The sequence below is a fragment of the Chinchilla lanigera genome, unplaced genomic scaffold, assembly GCF_000276665.1.
Source record: "Chinchilla lanigera isolate Chin_1 unplaced genomic scaffold, ChiLan1.0 scaffold00079, whole genome shotgun sequence".
NCBI classification, from domain to species: Eukaryota; Metazoa; Chordata; class Mammalia; order Rodentia; family Chinchillidae; genus Chinchilla; species Chinchilla lanigera.
The window spans coordinates 8538935-8552927 of NW_004955480.1; the positions used below are offsets into that span (position 1 = coordinate 8538935).

A 13993-nucleotide genomic window follows, 5' to 3' on the forward strand; every position below is an offset into this window, starting at 1 on the left:
GGAATTTTAGAGACTTTAGAGGGGGCAGGGATCTAAGCGGGGAGCCTTCTGCTGGTTAGTTGCCTCTTAGCTCCACCCGCTTTCTGGGATCCCCATCCATTTTCCTCTCTTTTCTTCTCTGTGTCCCAGAAGCCCATGTCTGTCAATTGCATCTCTGGCCCCTGGAGTGCTTGGATTTGACCAATGGGAGGCACAAGTAGGAGACAGAGGGTGGAAGGGAAGTCATCAGGGAATTTATTCCCACGGCTTCCTCTTACTTCCGTATGGTTTTGGTGGTGGCTCTTCTTCAGGGCTAGCTCCTGTACAATGGTCCCTCTTTCAAGTCTTCAGTGCTTTTCTGTGCTCAGCAACTCCCATCCCCTCTCTGTCTCCTCACACTTTGAGAGTAATAGGTTCCAGCTGTTGCCGGTGCTTTGCTATGTCAACATCTCTATCTGGTTATTTAACCCTGGCTGCACCTCTGAATGCAGTCCAACTGAATACAGTTTGGCCCTCCATGGTGAAATCTTTGGAGTGTGCCATGCTGCTTCCTGCTAGGGCTCTGAGTAGCACCATCTCAAAAGAAAAGTCAGAAACCTTGATATGCGGCCTCAAGGGACTTTATCTCTTCTGTTATTATGCTTAAGAAATATCCCAGCACTGGGGCTCTCTGCCATGTCCATACCAACACATTGGCTTTTATGCAGGAGAGAGATATGAGTGGTGCTGATTTCTCTCGAGCATTCAGAATGTGCCACTAACATAGTCTCTGAGAATAGAATAAGGTATCTGCCATAAGGGTCCAAGATGGCGCCATTTACGAAGGGCACACACAATAAATGGTAGCTGCTGGTGTCTTTTTGCGCTGAGTTGTGATCTCTCAAAAAAAAAAAATAACGAAGAAAACAGGACAGCAATGCAATTTGCGACCTGTAACTCATGGTTTGTGACTGTTTTCTGTGTTGTCATTATGTTGTATACAGAGCAAACTGGATTTTACTGGCCCTTTTTAATTCCACAGACAGACCGCCCTCAAAGTTTCTACCTTCTTCCTGTACCGATCAAGGACAGTAATTGTTGTGTCTACTAGGGTACTGATGTAAAAAATCAGAAGGTTTGAGGGGAAGAAGTAGTTCCGTTGAGAATAAAATATTTTTTTCATTTAAAAAGTGTCAGTTGGGGGTCAGAAACATGACAGCCTGTGGGATGAGATCACTACAGATGCCAGACTCTTATACTGTGAAATAGTCAATTCCGACTAAATGTTATCAAACGTTAGATTAGCTTAGAAGACTAGCAACATGTTTATTTTGCATCATGCAGACAAAAGCAAATGTGGTCTTGATTTTGTGTGGAAACAGCCCAGAGTGGTTACCTGCTGTTTTTTTTTTTTTAATTATTTTTAAAAATTTCTCTTTTAGTTTTTGAGACAGGGCCCTGCACTGTACTTCAGACTGGCATAGAACTCCCTGGGGAGCCCAGGCTGTCTACAGACTCATAGCAGTCCTCCTGCCTCGGCCTCCAGAGTGCTGGGATTACAGGCTCTCACCTGCTGTTTCTGATTGCCAATGAGCCAGTGCCTCTTTTTCTAGACTTGGCACCTTTATTTTCCTTCAGGAAGGATGTCTTCCCCACCCTGAAACCACGTGACTGATGGCACTGGTACTGGGCTTAGCTCCAGGTAGCTGTGGTACATCCTAGCCAATGGGAACAGCACATTTCTGTAGCCAGGTAGAGGGATAGGCTTATGAGTTCAGCAGGACCAATCAGAGCCATGAGCTGTGCCATATGTGGGTCTTTTTCTGGAACTCTGGGACTGTAAAGTGTAAACCGGGTGCTTTGGTCCCCCTCTCCCCACAGCAAGGCTGGAGCTACTGGCCGCCATCTTTGCCACAGGGTAAATCCTGCCCAAAGCAAAGCTAATCCCAAGAAAGCTGAGCTGTGAGGTGGGGGAAAGATAAAATCTTAGTGTCAGGAGCTGAAGATCCAGATCCTGCTCAAGAATGGTCCATTGTTTCAGTTCTCTTTTTCTTTTAAAATTTTATTTTATTTGTACAGTCATCTTGAGGAGTTGGTATGAGTAGTAATACTGCTTTTTAAACCCCATTCCCTATTGCTCCATCCTCCTTTTCCCTCCTTCTGTCTTTGTGTTCGTGTTGATATTATTAAACTTAGCTCATGTTGGTGGCATAGAAGGCGTACATTCGCTGAGGTCATTAGGACCTCGTACCTGGCACACCTTCGCTCCGCCTGTTTCCCTCCCCTCACTCCTCACCTTGCTCCCTCAACCCCTTCCCACCTGCGAGAGCCCCAGCCCCTTGTCTTCCTCTATGGGTCCTTTATTTTTCTCTTAGTTTGCCTTACTCAGATAGGAGATACCATGCAATACTCAAGTGTGTGCATCTGACTTATTTCATTCAACACTGTATTTTCCAGTTTTTTATCTTTTCTTGAGGTACTTTGAGTTAGATTCTGGCAGCCGTAATCAGAAGCATCTGGATTAATGCAAAGGATGATTTCAGGGCTTTTTGGTGTGATCTATCTCCTTCTCTTCATTCTCTCTCCACTAGTGAAAATTGTGACTGGAAAGAACTTGTGAGTAATTCATCACATTTTCAGTGAGCACATCCCGCAGCAGGTACTGAGGAGGGTCCCAGGATATAAAGATGAAGGGACAAGGTCTCCATCAGAGAGGCCAGGGGAGCGCGTCTGAGCAGTGTCAGCACGTCACTGTCTAAAATGAGAGTGGAGTAAGCATGGGCCTGGCACGAGCCTAAGAGAAAGGACTCGCTGGCCAGGCTGCCTGCGTCTACTACACCACTTATGATTTACCTCCCACATTTCTTGTCCTCTCTGTTCATCAGTTTCCCGATCTGTAAAATGAGGAGGATAAGGGCTGTAACCAAACAACCACAAACTGGGTAGATTATAAACCATAGAGATTTCTTTCCTGTGGTTCTGGAATCTTGGAAGTCCAAGGTCAAGGGGCCGATTCAGTGTCTGGTGAGGGCCACCGTCCCGTTCACGGAAGTCAGTCTTCTGTCACTGTCTTACCATGGTGGAAAGGGCAAGGCAGCTCTTTGGGCCTCTCCTACAAGGGCATTAGTCACATTCATAAAGGCAGAGTCTGCTGGGCCTGATCACCTCCCAAATATCCCCTCTTAATCCTCTCATGTTGATGATTAGGACTCAACAGACGCATGCAGACCACATCAAAGACCACGTGAGATAATAAATGCAAAAGTATTTGAAAAGTGTGTGCTGCTGCCACTGTGACTGCACTAGTTCGCAGGTGGTGAGGAAGACTCCTGAAGCCATCTGTGGGTCACCTTGTGCACAGGGAAGGGGGGAAGTGAGAGGAAAGGAAATAACTTTGGGGCTGAGCTTTGAAAGAAGAGCTACCCAGACAGATAAGAGCAGCAATTGCATTATGAATGAATGATACAACGCATGCAAAGATTCTGAGGCACGCAAGGGAAAGACATCCCAGACTGCAGTTATCTGTATTTTCCTGGATTATATGTTATGTGCAGTAGACTTCTGGAGATGTCACAATAAGGTAGAGCTAGATCTCATTGTGAAGGGTGCTAGTGTTACTAGGTAGGACTACATCTTTTGCAAGTGACCAAATGTACCGAGAGCTTAAGTGAAAACAGTATTTCATGGCTACCTTAACTGAAAAGTCCATGGAAGATCTGAATGTACATAGGTCTAGATCAAGTTTCAAATGATGACTTCAAGACCTCTTTTTTTCTCTTTATCTCCATCTTTCTGCTTCATTGGTAAGTGATCCCATTCTGAAATGGTATTATGCTTTGTTTTGGTAAGGTGGCAGCTGGAGGCTCAGGAGCTCAAGTCCAGTGATATTTTCTTCTAGAGAAGTTCCAGCAAAGTCTCACTGGTTCTGACTGAGTCATCTGCACCAATTATGCTGGTGAGTGGAATGTTACAGTCTGTTTGATCAGGCCAGAGGTTTACATATGGAAGAATCAATTTCACTGAGAATCTCACTGGCTTAGCTTTGTAAAGGAGGAGGTTGCTATGGTTGATACATTGTGTCAACTTGGAAAGTCTAGAGGTTTGGCTAAGTGACTCAGCAGGAAGCCAGGGTGCTTACTTTGTATACATCCTGAGCCTGTGGAAGAGGAGGGCATGGAGATTATGTCAGAGCTACACGCCCCTCAGGTGGGGGTAACCTGTTTGCAATGTAAGGAAGGGAAGGAGGCTGCTTGCTGCAATTCCTCCCTTTTGCTCTGGCTGTTTGCTGTTCGGCTGTCATTCCCCACTTTGCTCTTGTCGCTTTGCTATCTTCTGCCTGGGAGCCAGCCGAGTATGGACTGAAACCTCCACAAACTGTAAGCTAAATAAACCTTTCCTTCCTTCATTTTGGGTGTTGGGTGTTTTGTCTCAGCAACAAGAGTAAAGTAACCAAGACAGGAGTCCTTCAGGAGGAAGTTGGGTATGGATGCCAGAAAAAGAGTGTGGGATACTTGCCTCATAGAAAAGTCATAGCACTTTGGGACATCTTTTATATTTAGGAATTGAGAGGACTGGTGCTGATTTTGAAGCTGTAGAGTGATGTGATTACGTTTGTGTTTTAGAAGGACACACTCACCTGAACATGGGGATGGATTAGAGGGTTGTGGCTGGAGGCAAAGGGTCAGTTACAATCCCAGAAAGTAATGGTGACAATATGGACGAAACTACAGCATTGATAACGGAAAGTTGCCATCAATCAGCAATGTGCATTTAGGGGCTAAGACCATGAGAATTTCATGCTAAGCAAAATTTAGTGGAAAAGCAAAAGATATTGTGACTGCATCTTAGGCTCTTGGCTTTGGTGCCAATATGGGTAGTGATGCCATTTACTGAGCGTGGACCCAGTGAAGGACAGAGGTGGGAAGATATAAAACAAACAAACAAAAAAAACAAACAAAAAACTGCTATCTAAAATCTACTTATGTCTATGATTGTTTTCACAGACTGGTCCAGACAAAATACATATTCATAGTTTCTGGAATCTATTTTTAACTATAAGCAACATTATTCACAATAGTAAGTGACCTGAGGTGCTCTTGTGCATAAAAGAACACCTAAAACCCATGTGTCCTGTAAACATATAACATAGGTACACAGGTGATTGTGTGTGCATGGTTTTGTATTAGCCTCATTTTTGTGTTTTTTAAACTGGTTTGCTATTTTGTCTTTGATTCTTTATAAGAGGCTTTCAACACTTCTGGAACAAAATAGTATGTAGTAACAGAATAGTGGTTAATGCCATATATTTCTCACAAGTTAGCTCTTACACAGAATGATTGCAATGAGATCTGCATTTTTTTTTAAAAAATGAAATTGTTCTTCTTTCTTTACACAAATATTCATAAATGTGGAAAAATTATATCTATTATTTTTTTAAGGAAAATTAAAGACTCTGGGATTTGCTAAACCTTTACTCTTTTAATACCAAAACTGCTTTTCTTTTCCCATGTCAGCTCTCTGATCCCCATCCACGTGCCACTAGACATTTCAGAATAAAATTTATTTCTGGGCATATGACTAGTGAAAGAGATTATAGTTTAAAAAGTTACTCAAGATAGGCTCTGTAATGAAGAAACATTCAAAAGATAAGCAAATAATGCTTTAAAATGAGTGCATTTATAGATCATGATCAGGGGAAAATTTTATTTCCCAAATTACCTAGTTTTATTGGCTCTTTTTTCTAATGTCTTGCCTGGTATTCTAGTGTCAGTTCTTTTCTGTAGGCAGGGAACTGTCTCAGGTCACCTTTGCTCTCCCTTCTCCATCTAACCCTTGTTGCTCTTTATCTCCTAGGGTCACGACTCAGGGGAGAACCAAGTGGGAAGAGTGTGAGGGGCAGAGGAAGGTAAGGTCAGTCTGGAAAACAAGAACAAGCATTGCTCTCAGACACAGCTACTTGATGGTGACACATCTCACCTCTGATAACGGAAGCACCTAGATCTAGAACACAGCGGCTCCTCACTTTCTCATAAATAAAGGTCCCACTCCTTAGTCTGGCCCTTGAAATGCTCAGAATATGGTTCATTGATTCATCTTCTGGGCCTCTCTTCTCATTTTTATGCTTAATCTGCCTTATTACCTCTGTCTCAGCCCTTACTCAAATCCTACCATGACTTATGGCCCACTGGGTAGACAGTACCCTGGCCCTCCTCAGTCACCACACACTTGGAAATAAACACTTTCTCTTCTTTCATAGAGCTGTGCTTCTATTTCTAGTTTAGCACTTCGCATATTTTAGCATGTTCTTCTCCAGAGTTATGGTATTTGTGTATCTGTGCTTGCCGTTTCCTGTGTCCTTGGAAATTTGTTGGCAGGAGCTGTGTCACATTCATCTTGGTGTTCCTCTGTTTTCACAGACTCCAGCATGGTGATTCACACATAGTGGACATTAAAATACTTGTTAAATTAATGAGTGAAGAGAAGAGCAACAGAAGATGCAATGGAAGATATTAAAAGGAAAAAATGAAAGGAAAATAATTGCTAGAAATCAAGAGTGGTAAATAAAACAGATTCGTAGATAAGATTAACCAAGGAACTACAGTTCAGTGGGCAACAAGATGCCAGCACAGAAGAGAGGGTGGACTAAAGGCAGTGCAAGACTTGAAAGAGACAGCTGTTTACTCAGACATTTGGTCTCCTGTTTCTTCCTGCCACCAGCTTACTCACAGATCAGTGGGAACATGCCTTGCTTCACTGGAATTCAAGGTATAGAACACTCAGAAGCAGCATCATCTTACCACATTATAAAGCAGTGCCATTGTTTTCAAGAAAAATAGGGCAAATGTTTGTCCTGGAAAGCTTTAAGGTTAAAGAACTTGTGAGAATGACCTACTGGCTGTTTCTTTCCATATTCATTACCCATTCCAGCTTCCGTTATTTCTATTTATTTTACCCTTTCCCAGTTGAACACTTGTTGAGCTTGGGGGTAGGGTGGGGAATGCATTTCCTGAGTTCCTTCTTTCCTTTGCATTCATCCTACTTACTGAAACACACACACCTTGGATGTCCAGTGTGTTCACACTTGAGAGGTCTTCCCTGGTCCCAGCCTCCGGCATGGGAGGTCCTGTGTGTGCCTCCAGCACTGGGTCAGTTTGCTTGTCTTGTGAGCGTGCTTCCCTCATGCCAGTCTGCATGAAGGTGACACTTTTGTCTAACCCTCTTGTTTCATCTGATCAGCACCATGGTGTCTGGTACACACAGGCTCATGAAGGAGCTGTTGAGTGAATATGCACAAGCATGAAGGAAGGAATAGTAAAACAAAAAAATGTATCAGTTCACTTTAATTTATTTGAAATGTCTCAGCATCCCTTAAATTTGTATTTTGACTTATTATAGCATTTTGAGAATTGTCAAAGACTTTGGGAAGTTATGGTTCTCTTAAATAACAGACAAAATATAATTTTATGAAGATTTAATGAGGTGGTATCATTGCCAGCTAGTTTTATCACTAAAGGCATTTAATAAAATTTTGTTATGTCTTTAATTTGTTTAAATATTTATAAACATGAGTTTCAGGAGAATTCATAGCTGGGGTTATTGTATATAGCTCATGTTGGTATGGCTTCAGTGGTCTGGTGGTTTGTCTTGTTTCAATCCATTTTGCCAGAACGGTCTGTAAAGGCTCTGGGTTCTGATTAGGGGCCTCTTTGGATCCCCTTCTTGGTTGTCTCACCTCCCAGCACTCCAGATTGAGTCAAAGTGTCAGCCACAGCGAGCTCGGTGCATTCAGGTCTGCGCTGTGGATCACAGCTCATCGTCTTCTGATATGGAATCTAGATAATCTGTGTCCACGTAGAGGAGGAATCCAGAGAACAAGCTGTCTGCCCACCCTGGGTCTGAGAAGAGGCCATTTTGGTCCGTGAAGAAGATCTCCAGCCAGACTTCGTCCTCTGGCTGCAGGTAGATGACTGTGGAGCCGGAAGCCACGTCGTGGTTCCCTGTGTTGGCGTCGAAGGTCTTTATCTTGTATTGACCATTGTGCACCAGCCCGATGGCCAGGTGCTTGTTGGCCAGTGTGATGTCATAAGAGAAGTAGTAAATCCCTGGGAAGGCACAAATGAACTTGCCAGTCATGGGGTTGTAGTGCTCTCCCTCGTTGAAGAGCACCTTGTTAAATATAATAGGTAGTCTTTCTTCTGGGTAGCTGGTTGTGATGCCCACAGAAAAGGCGGATTTGAGCACGATGCTCCCACATCTGCACACTCCAGGCAGCCCTGGGTCCCCTTGATCACCTCGATCTCCCTTTGGCCCAGGAAGCCCAGCTGGACCTACTTCTCCTTTCTGTCCCTCTGGTCCCATGGGTCCTTTCTTTCCAGGCTCTCCTTGGTCTCCTTTCTCACCAGCCAGACCCAGAGGCCCCGTCTTACCTCTCAGACCTTCAAAAAGAGGTTATAGTAGAATTAGTAGTTCCTCTAAAGAGTCAAAACCAGTGTACTAACACACCCCAACTTTGTCCAACACACCCCAACTTTGTCCAGCACACCCTGACTTTGTCTTTTCAATCTTCAGCAGTATACTACTGAATGATAAATCCTTTAAACAAATTAATTCACAAAAATTAAAGCAAATTTTCAGAATTTCATGTCTGTTTTCTTGAGTATGTGAGCCATTGTTGAGGCCCTGACTAATTTAGAAATAACAACTTTCATTTTGGTGACAGATCAACGGCCATTTAGTTGTCCACATCCAGGACTGATCACTACAGGAAGAGCTCTGCAAGCATGATGATATTTCCCAGAGTGGGCTGATGGGGGCAGACAGAGCCAGACAAACTTGTAGGGGATGTTTGGTCTCATGACCCATTTTATTTCAGTTGGTATTACTAATAAAAGCATTAACAGTTCAAGTTACTTACGTTTATCCACCATTTTCAATGTATCAGGGACAGCATCAAGTATTCTATGTGCATGCATTGTCTCACTTAAACTGCACAGTGACTCCGCAAACTAGGAATTATTATTGCTTCCATTGTAGGTGAGGAAACTGAGCCATAGAAAAGTTATTTTTCTCAAGGGAACAGAGCTAGTGAGTGATGGAGCTGCAATCTGACCTCATGCCTGCCTGACTCCAGAGCTTGAGCACCCAGGAGACAGTGGCTAGAGTGGCCCATAGCAAGGGCTCAATATCCCACAATATCTAAAAATGATGACTATCACCACCACACAGTAGGTCCTTTTTAGAGGAGAAAACTGAGTCCCAGAGAGGCAAAGAAATTTGGTTCTGTAGCACTGCTAGGACTGGAACCCAAGCCTTCTGAGCCTAACCCAAGACTAAAACACCTAATGATATCTTTCCTTTATCAAAATGGCTCTTACCTTTGGGGCTGGACCCACGAATCCTAATTCTGATTGGCTGTGCTACTATGTAGTTGTATCCTTTTAAGGAAGTCCCTTAATTTCTCTGAGTCTCCTTATATTCGAGGAAGACACAGTAACTGTGAAAGGTCAAATTCAAAGTCATCATACAGGACTATTTTCATTATACCCAAATCTTTATATGATTATACCTATATCTTTACAGTTCAGCTTTAGACTAATTTCACAGAAACAGTGATCCTGGTTGTAAGTAATAAGCAAAATCTACCTAATTTTTAAATAGCAATGACTTAATACCATAAAGATATGTTATTTAATTTTAGGCCAAATCCACTTTATAAATATTGCTTATATAGTGGTACTTTCCCCCAATATACAAATTGTCAGTACTTTGGAATGCATGTTCTAGTGAAGGAAATATACTACTGATGGAAAGTTTTAACTATGTCTTAACTATGTTTTATGTTTTAACTGTGTTCATGTTTTAACTATGTTTATGTTTTCAAGAACATTTATTAATCTAAGCATTTTGCTCTTGATGGTGCTTTGATATAAATTATTTGAATACTGCACATACATGTGAGTTTGAGAATTTGATCCTTTTTTTCAGTTCACTGGCAAAACTAATGAAGCATTCTGGGTAATGTAAATTTGAAGAGAAGTAAAACTTTATCCTTAAAATATCAAGTATCGTGATTTGTTAATTTTGGAAAGTGGCATTTCAACAATTTATAATGCCTAGAGGATGCTAACCATCACTGTGCCCTTTTACTGGTGATTCAGGATCAGTGATCTCACTGTTCACAGTCCTTGTCTCCTAGCAACAGAAAGTTTTTGTTGTTAAATTGAAACCCTACTAGTCCAGTCAGAACACTCTGATATTTACTTCTTGAAATAAGGTCATAATCATCTGATCTTTTCATGTTTACTTCTGTTCAGTAGAAATGGAATATGAATATTATTTTGTTATTAAATTATTTTAGCATCAAAGACCCCTAAAATGGAATTTTCATCTTTAACAAGAGCTTTATTTTTTTTTTTCAGTCTTCATCATTGACCTTTGATGCATTCATAAAAACCATTTGGGTTGCAGTAACAATTTTAACCATAAGATTGGATTACCAACTCTAATCCTCCTGCTTCTTTGATTTTGGGCAAGTCTTTCCTTGTCTGCTTTCAAATGCTCCATTTATAATATGGACAAAATGTTCATAAATATACTCAAAAATTAGTGGACAAAGCAGTTAGCTGTGAATCGGCATATTAAATTACTGAAGTGGCATAACACCCACTTCAGCTTTATAGTAGTTAGGTGATTTTGAAGAAGGGGCTTGATCTCTCAGGCTTCAGCTTCCCAGCCTTTGAAATAAAAGTTTGCACCTTTAGATTGCTTGAGGTCTCATCCTCTTGAAAACTCACTGAGACCAAATCTTACATACTTGGACGTGATTTCATAATGCTGTGCACAAAAATGTTTGCACAGCCTAAATGCTTAAATTTTCATTACTAATACTTTAACATGCTGAACTTGTAGGTAGCAGAGATTATAGAGTAACTGTAGTAATTTACAGTAACTCTTCCTTTCTGCACGAAGAACTTGATGTGCTGAGGGCCTGTACACTAAGAGTACAAGGAAAGAATGAATCGTTCTTCTCCCCGTTTAATCAGATATATGCTTGGGTAGAGAAGAGAATTATGGAGCATTATGGAGCATATTTATGTACACCAAGTGTGTACTTAGATACTGAAGGTTGGATAAAAAGAATTTATTCTTCTCCATAAATGAAATGACTTTCTCTTCAGTGCTACTCCATGCATCCATCTGTCCATCCGTCCATCTGTCCATCCATCCATCCATCCATCCATCCCTGCACCAAAAGATCTATGCATGCATACATCCACCTAAACCATTTAGTATGGATTGACCATCCATTATGTCAGTGAGCTAGGGGCGTGGTGTGACATTGGCATGTCAATACCTTGCACCATCCTGTAGTTGGATGTTATTACCTTGGGATCTGCCAATATGGGCCATAGCTAACTCATGCATACCACATATTAAGCAGTTTCAAGATGGAGTCCTAGTGGGCTTTGAAGATGTTGATATGACTATGCCTTTAGATTTAATTAAATGTGAATAATATGCTAAAGTGATAATTGCTACAGATCAGTGGAGAGAAAGATAGGTTTTAGGGAAAATTTGTAATTCAAAATAATAATCTCTTGTTTCTAATGAAGAGTGAGAAAGTTAGGAGCAAATACACTTCATTTTGCCTGGGCTTGGTTGTGGCTGTGGTGGGATGTTCAGTAAGGTGTTGACTGTTCACACAGTGAAAAGATACTTGCGTGTCATTAATGAGGCAAAAAGCCACACACGTCCTGTTGCACCCATGTTATAATCATGTCCCCAAACCCATGGGCTCTGGTCCTGTTGTTTCTGAGTGAAGTATGCTTCTCTTCATTGATAATGAAGTCACTCCTACCCATCCTAAGTTGTTATATATCACTATGTGTGTGTGTCAGGCTTTATTTTTGAATGTCAGTTTTTCACGTGTAGCATTATTTTTCTTGCTTATTATGATGTTGGGATTCAAAAATAAATTTAAAGTCCCCAACATGGAATAATTTTTTAATCAGTGATTATTATTCTGGCACATTGTAATTATGTGTTTATGTGGTGGGTTCCCTCCCATGAAAATCTGCTTCTCAAGGCAGGGACAAGGTCTTACTCATGTCTACAAAGGTGTCTACAAAGGTGTTCTCAGCCAGGTATAATTTTGTACCGAACCTCCTTACTCCCAAGGGAGAGTTTCCAGTGTCTGGAGATCTTTGTGGCTGTCCCCATTTGGAAGGAAGTGGGGTGCTACTGGCATATAGGGCGATGCTTAGAAACCCCTTACCGTGCACAGGACAGCCCCGCACAGAAAATAATTATCCAGCCCTAAATGTCATTAGTGCAGAGGTTGAAAATACTGGTCTGGATGAATACTGAGTAGTAACAGGTACAGCAAAAGTTCTGTATGAATAACGCCCAGGTACCTAGACGCATAAATGGATTGACGTGTATAGGAGGACAGCTGGCCTCACATAGTTTAAAGTTGTAGCAATTCTGATCATATAGCTTAATCTGAAATAAAACTCAAACTATTTCTGAAGCCCATTAGTCATTTTTGGTTTATTAGATAGCTTTGGATAGTCACAAGTTTAGCTGTGGTCTATATTTGCAGATCAAAATGTCATAATAACAGTTAACATTCACTGAATGCTTACAAAATGGCCGTCGTTCTGGGGAGTGTTTTGCATGTAGCACTGCCTTTAAACTTCACACTTACTTTTTGCTATTCCCAGTTTACAAATGAGGAAACAGAGGCTCAAAAAGGTTATTTGCCCAAAGATAATGAAGTAAATGAAGGAACCAAGATTTGAGTCTAAGCCCTTCTTATTCCAGGGCTTGTTTGTTCAGCTAATGCATTATTCCTACAGATACATAATACATAATACACTCCTTCCATAAACTAATAATGCATAAGCCTGATCCTGATGTTATTACACAGTTTCAAGGATATTCATAACTATAGCTCGTTGGTAACTTGTAGTCACAGAGGTTACCCTATAGGTGACTTTGAAAAATTACCAAATTTGAAGTTCTTTGAATTACCTAAAGGGTCTTTAATATTGAATAGTGTTGATAGATTTGGCTTTTACTGATTTGCTAAATCTTTTTTATTTGCTAAATAATTCAGAAATGACTTGTTCTCTGATAAAGCCAATATATATTCTGGTATTGTTTCACAGAATCTCAGTAAATCAGGTGTGGTGATTCAATACAGACATATTTCTTAGATCTATTGATTTTTTCCTTCCTATCTTTTGTCCCAACTTTTACACCTAGAAACTTGTTTACAAAGATTGATTCCAAATCCTTTCCTCTTTCAGAGTTCACACAGACTCTGTAGAATTTCAATTTGGTGTACTCTGAAGGACTGTGGAGTCTGGCAAGCTTCCCAGGCTGTCTTATTTATGGGGAAAAAAAGTGAAAATTACTGAAGGACTAGGGGACAGATGTGTCATTGTAGAGTGCTGCGAGGGCTGGGTGATTTAGCTGCTGCAGAACAGGTGAGAATGCAGTGGACTATGAAAGCGGGTTGTATAATACCACTGTCATTTCATTGGTGAAAACATAGAATCTGAAACCCTTTAGGCATCTTTGTTCAGAACATCAGCACTGAGCAGGCTGGCACCTGTGTGCCTGGCTCCTGATTTCCACCTCTGCTTAGTTTGTTCATCTTTTCTCCTGCCTGTCAGACAGATAGTCTGTCCGTCTGTACAGCCAGACCTTGCTTGGTGTTGGAATAACCTGGGGGTTCCAGGCATCAGCTGCGGGAGTCCAGCCCTGGAGGTGGTGAGCAGTGCGTGTCTACTGCAACCCATGTTATCCTGCTATGGCTCAGTTTCCTCACTCACATAGTGTGACAGTGTCTGAATGTGAGAGTTGTCATGACCATGAAGTAAGGATGCAGGTACAGAGCTCAAGGCAATGTCTAAAGCATAGTAAGGGCTCAATAAATTCTTAGGACTAGTGAAAGTGAAGTAGGGAAGGATTTCAGAAGCAATTCCCATTAGAATTAATAAAGAAAGGGCGGCTGGGGATGTAGCTGGGG

At 41.5% G+C, this 13993-nt stretch overlaps 1 protein-coding gene and 1 long non-coding RNA gene across 4 annotated transcripts in view; one reads left to right on the forward strand and one right to left on the reverse strand.

Moving 5' to 3' along the window:
• Nucleotides 1-3815: 3815 nt before the first annotated feature.
• LOC106146463 lies at nt 3816-7185 on the forward strand. The gene is made up of 3 exons (XR_001230902.1): nt 3816-3913; nt 5812-5863; nt 6375-7185. It is a non-coding gene; the product is annotated as an uncharacterized LOC106146463 (long non-coding RNA).
• A 102-nt stretch (nt 7186-7287) lies between these two features.
• Nucleotides 7288-13993, reverse strand: part of C1qtnf7 (C1q and tumor necrosis factor related protein 7) — a 98140-nt gene continuing 91434 nt past the window's right edge. For all 3 annotated transcript variants that reach the window (XM_005402531.2, XM_005402532.2, XM_005402533.2), the window contains exon 3: nt 7288-8393. In XM_005402531.2, the coding sequence (XP_005402588.1) occupies nt 7762-8393 (632 nt within the window). In that variant the 3' untranslated portion in view covers nt 7288-7761. The remainder of the gene's footprint in view (nt 8394-13993) is intronic.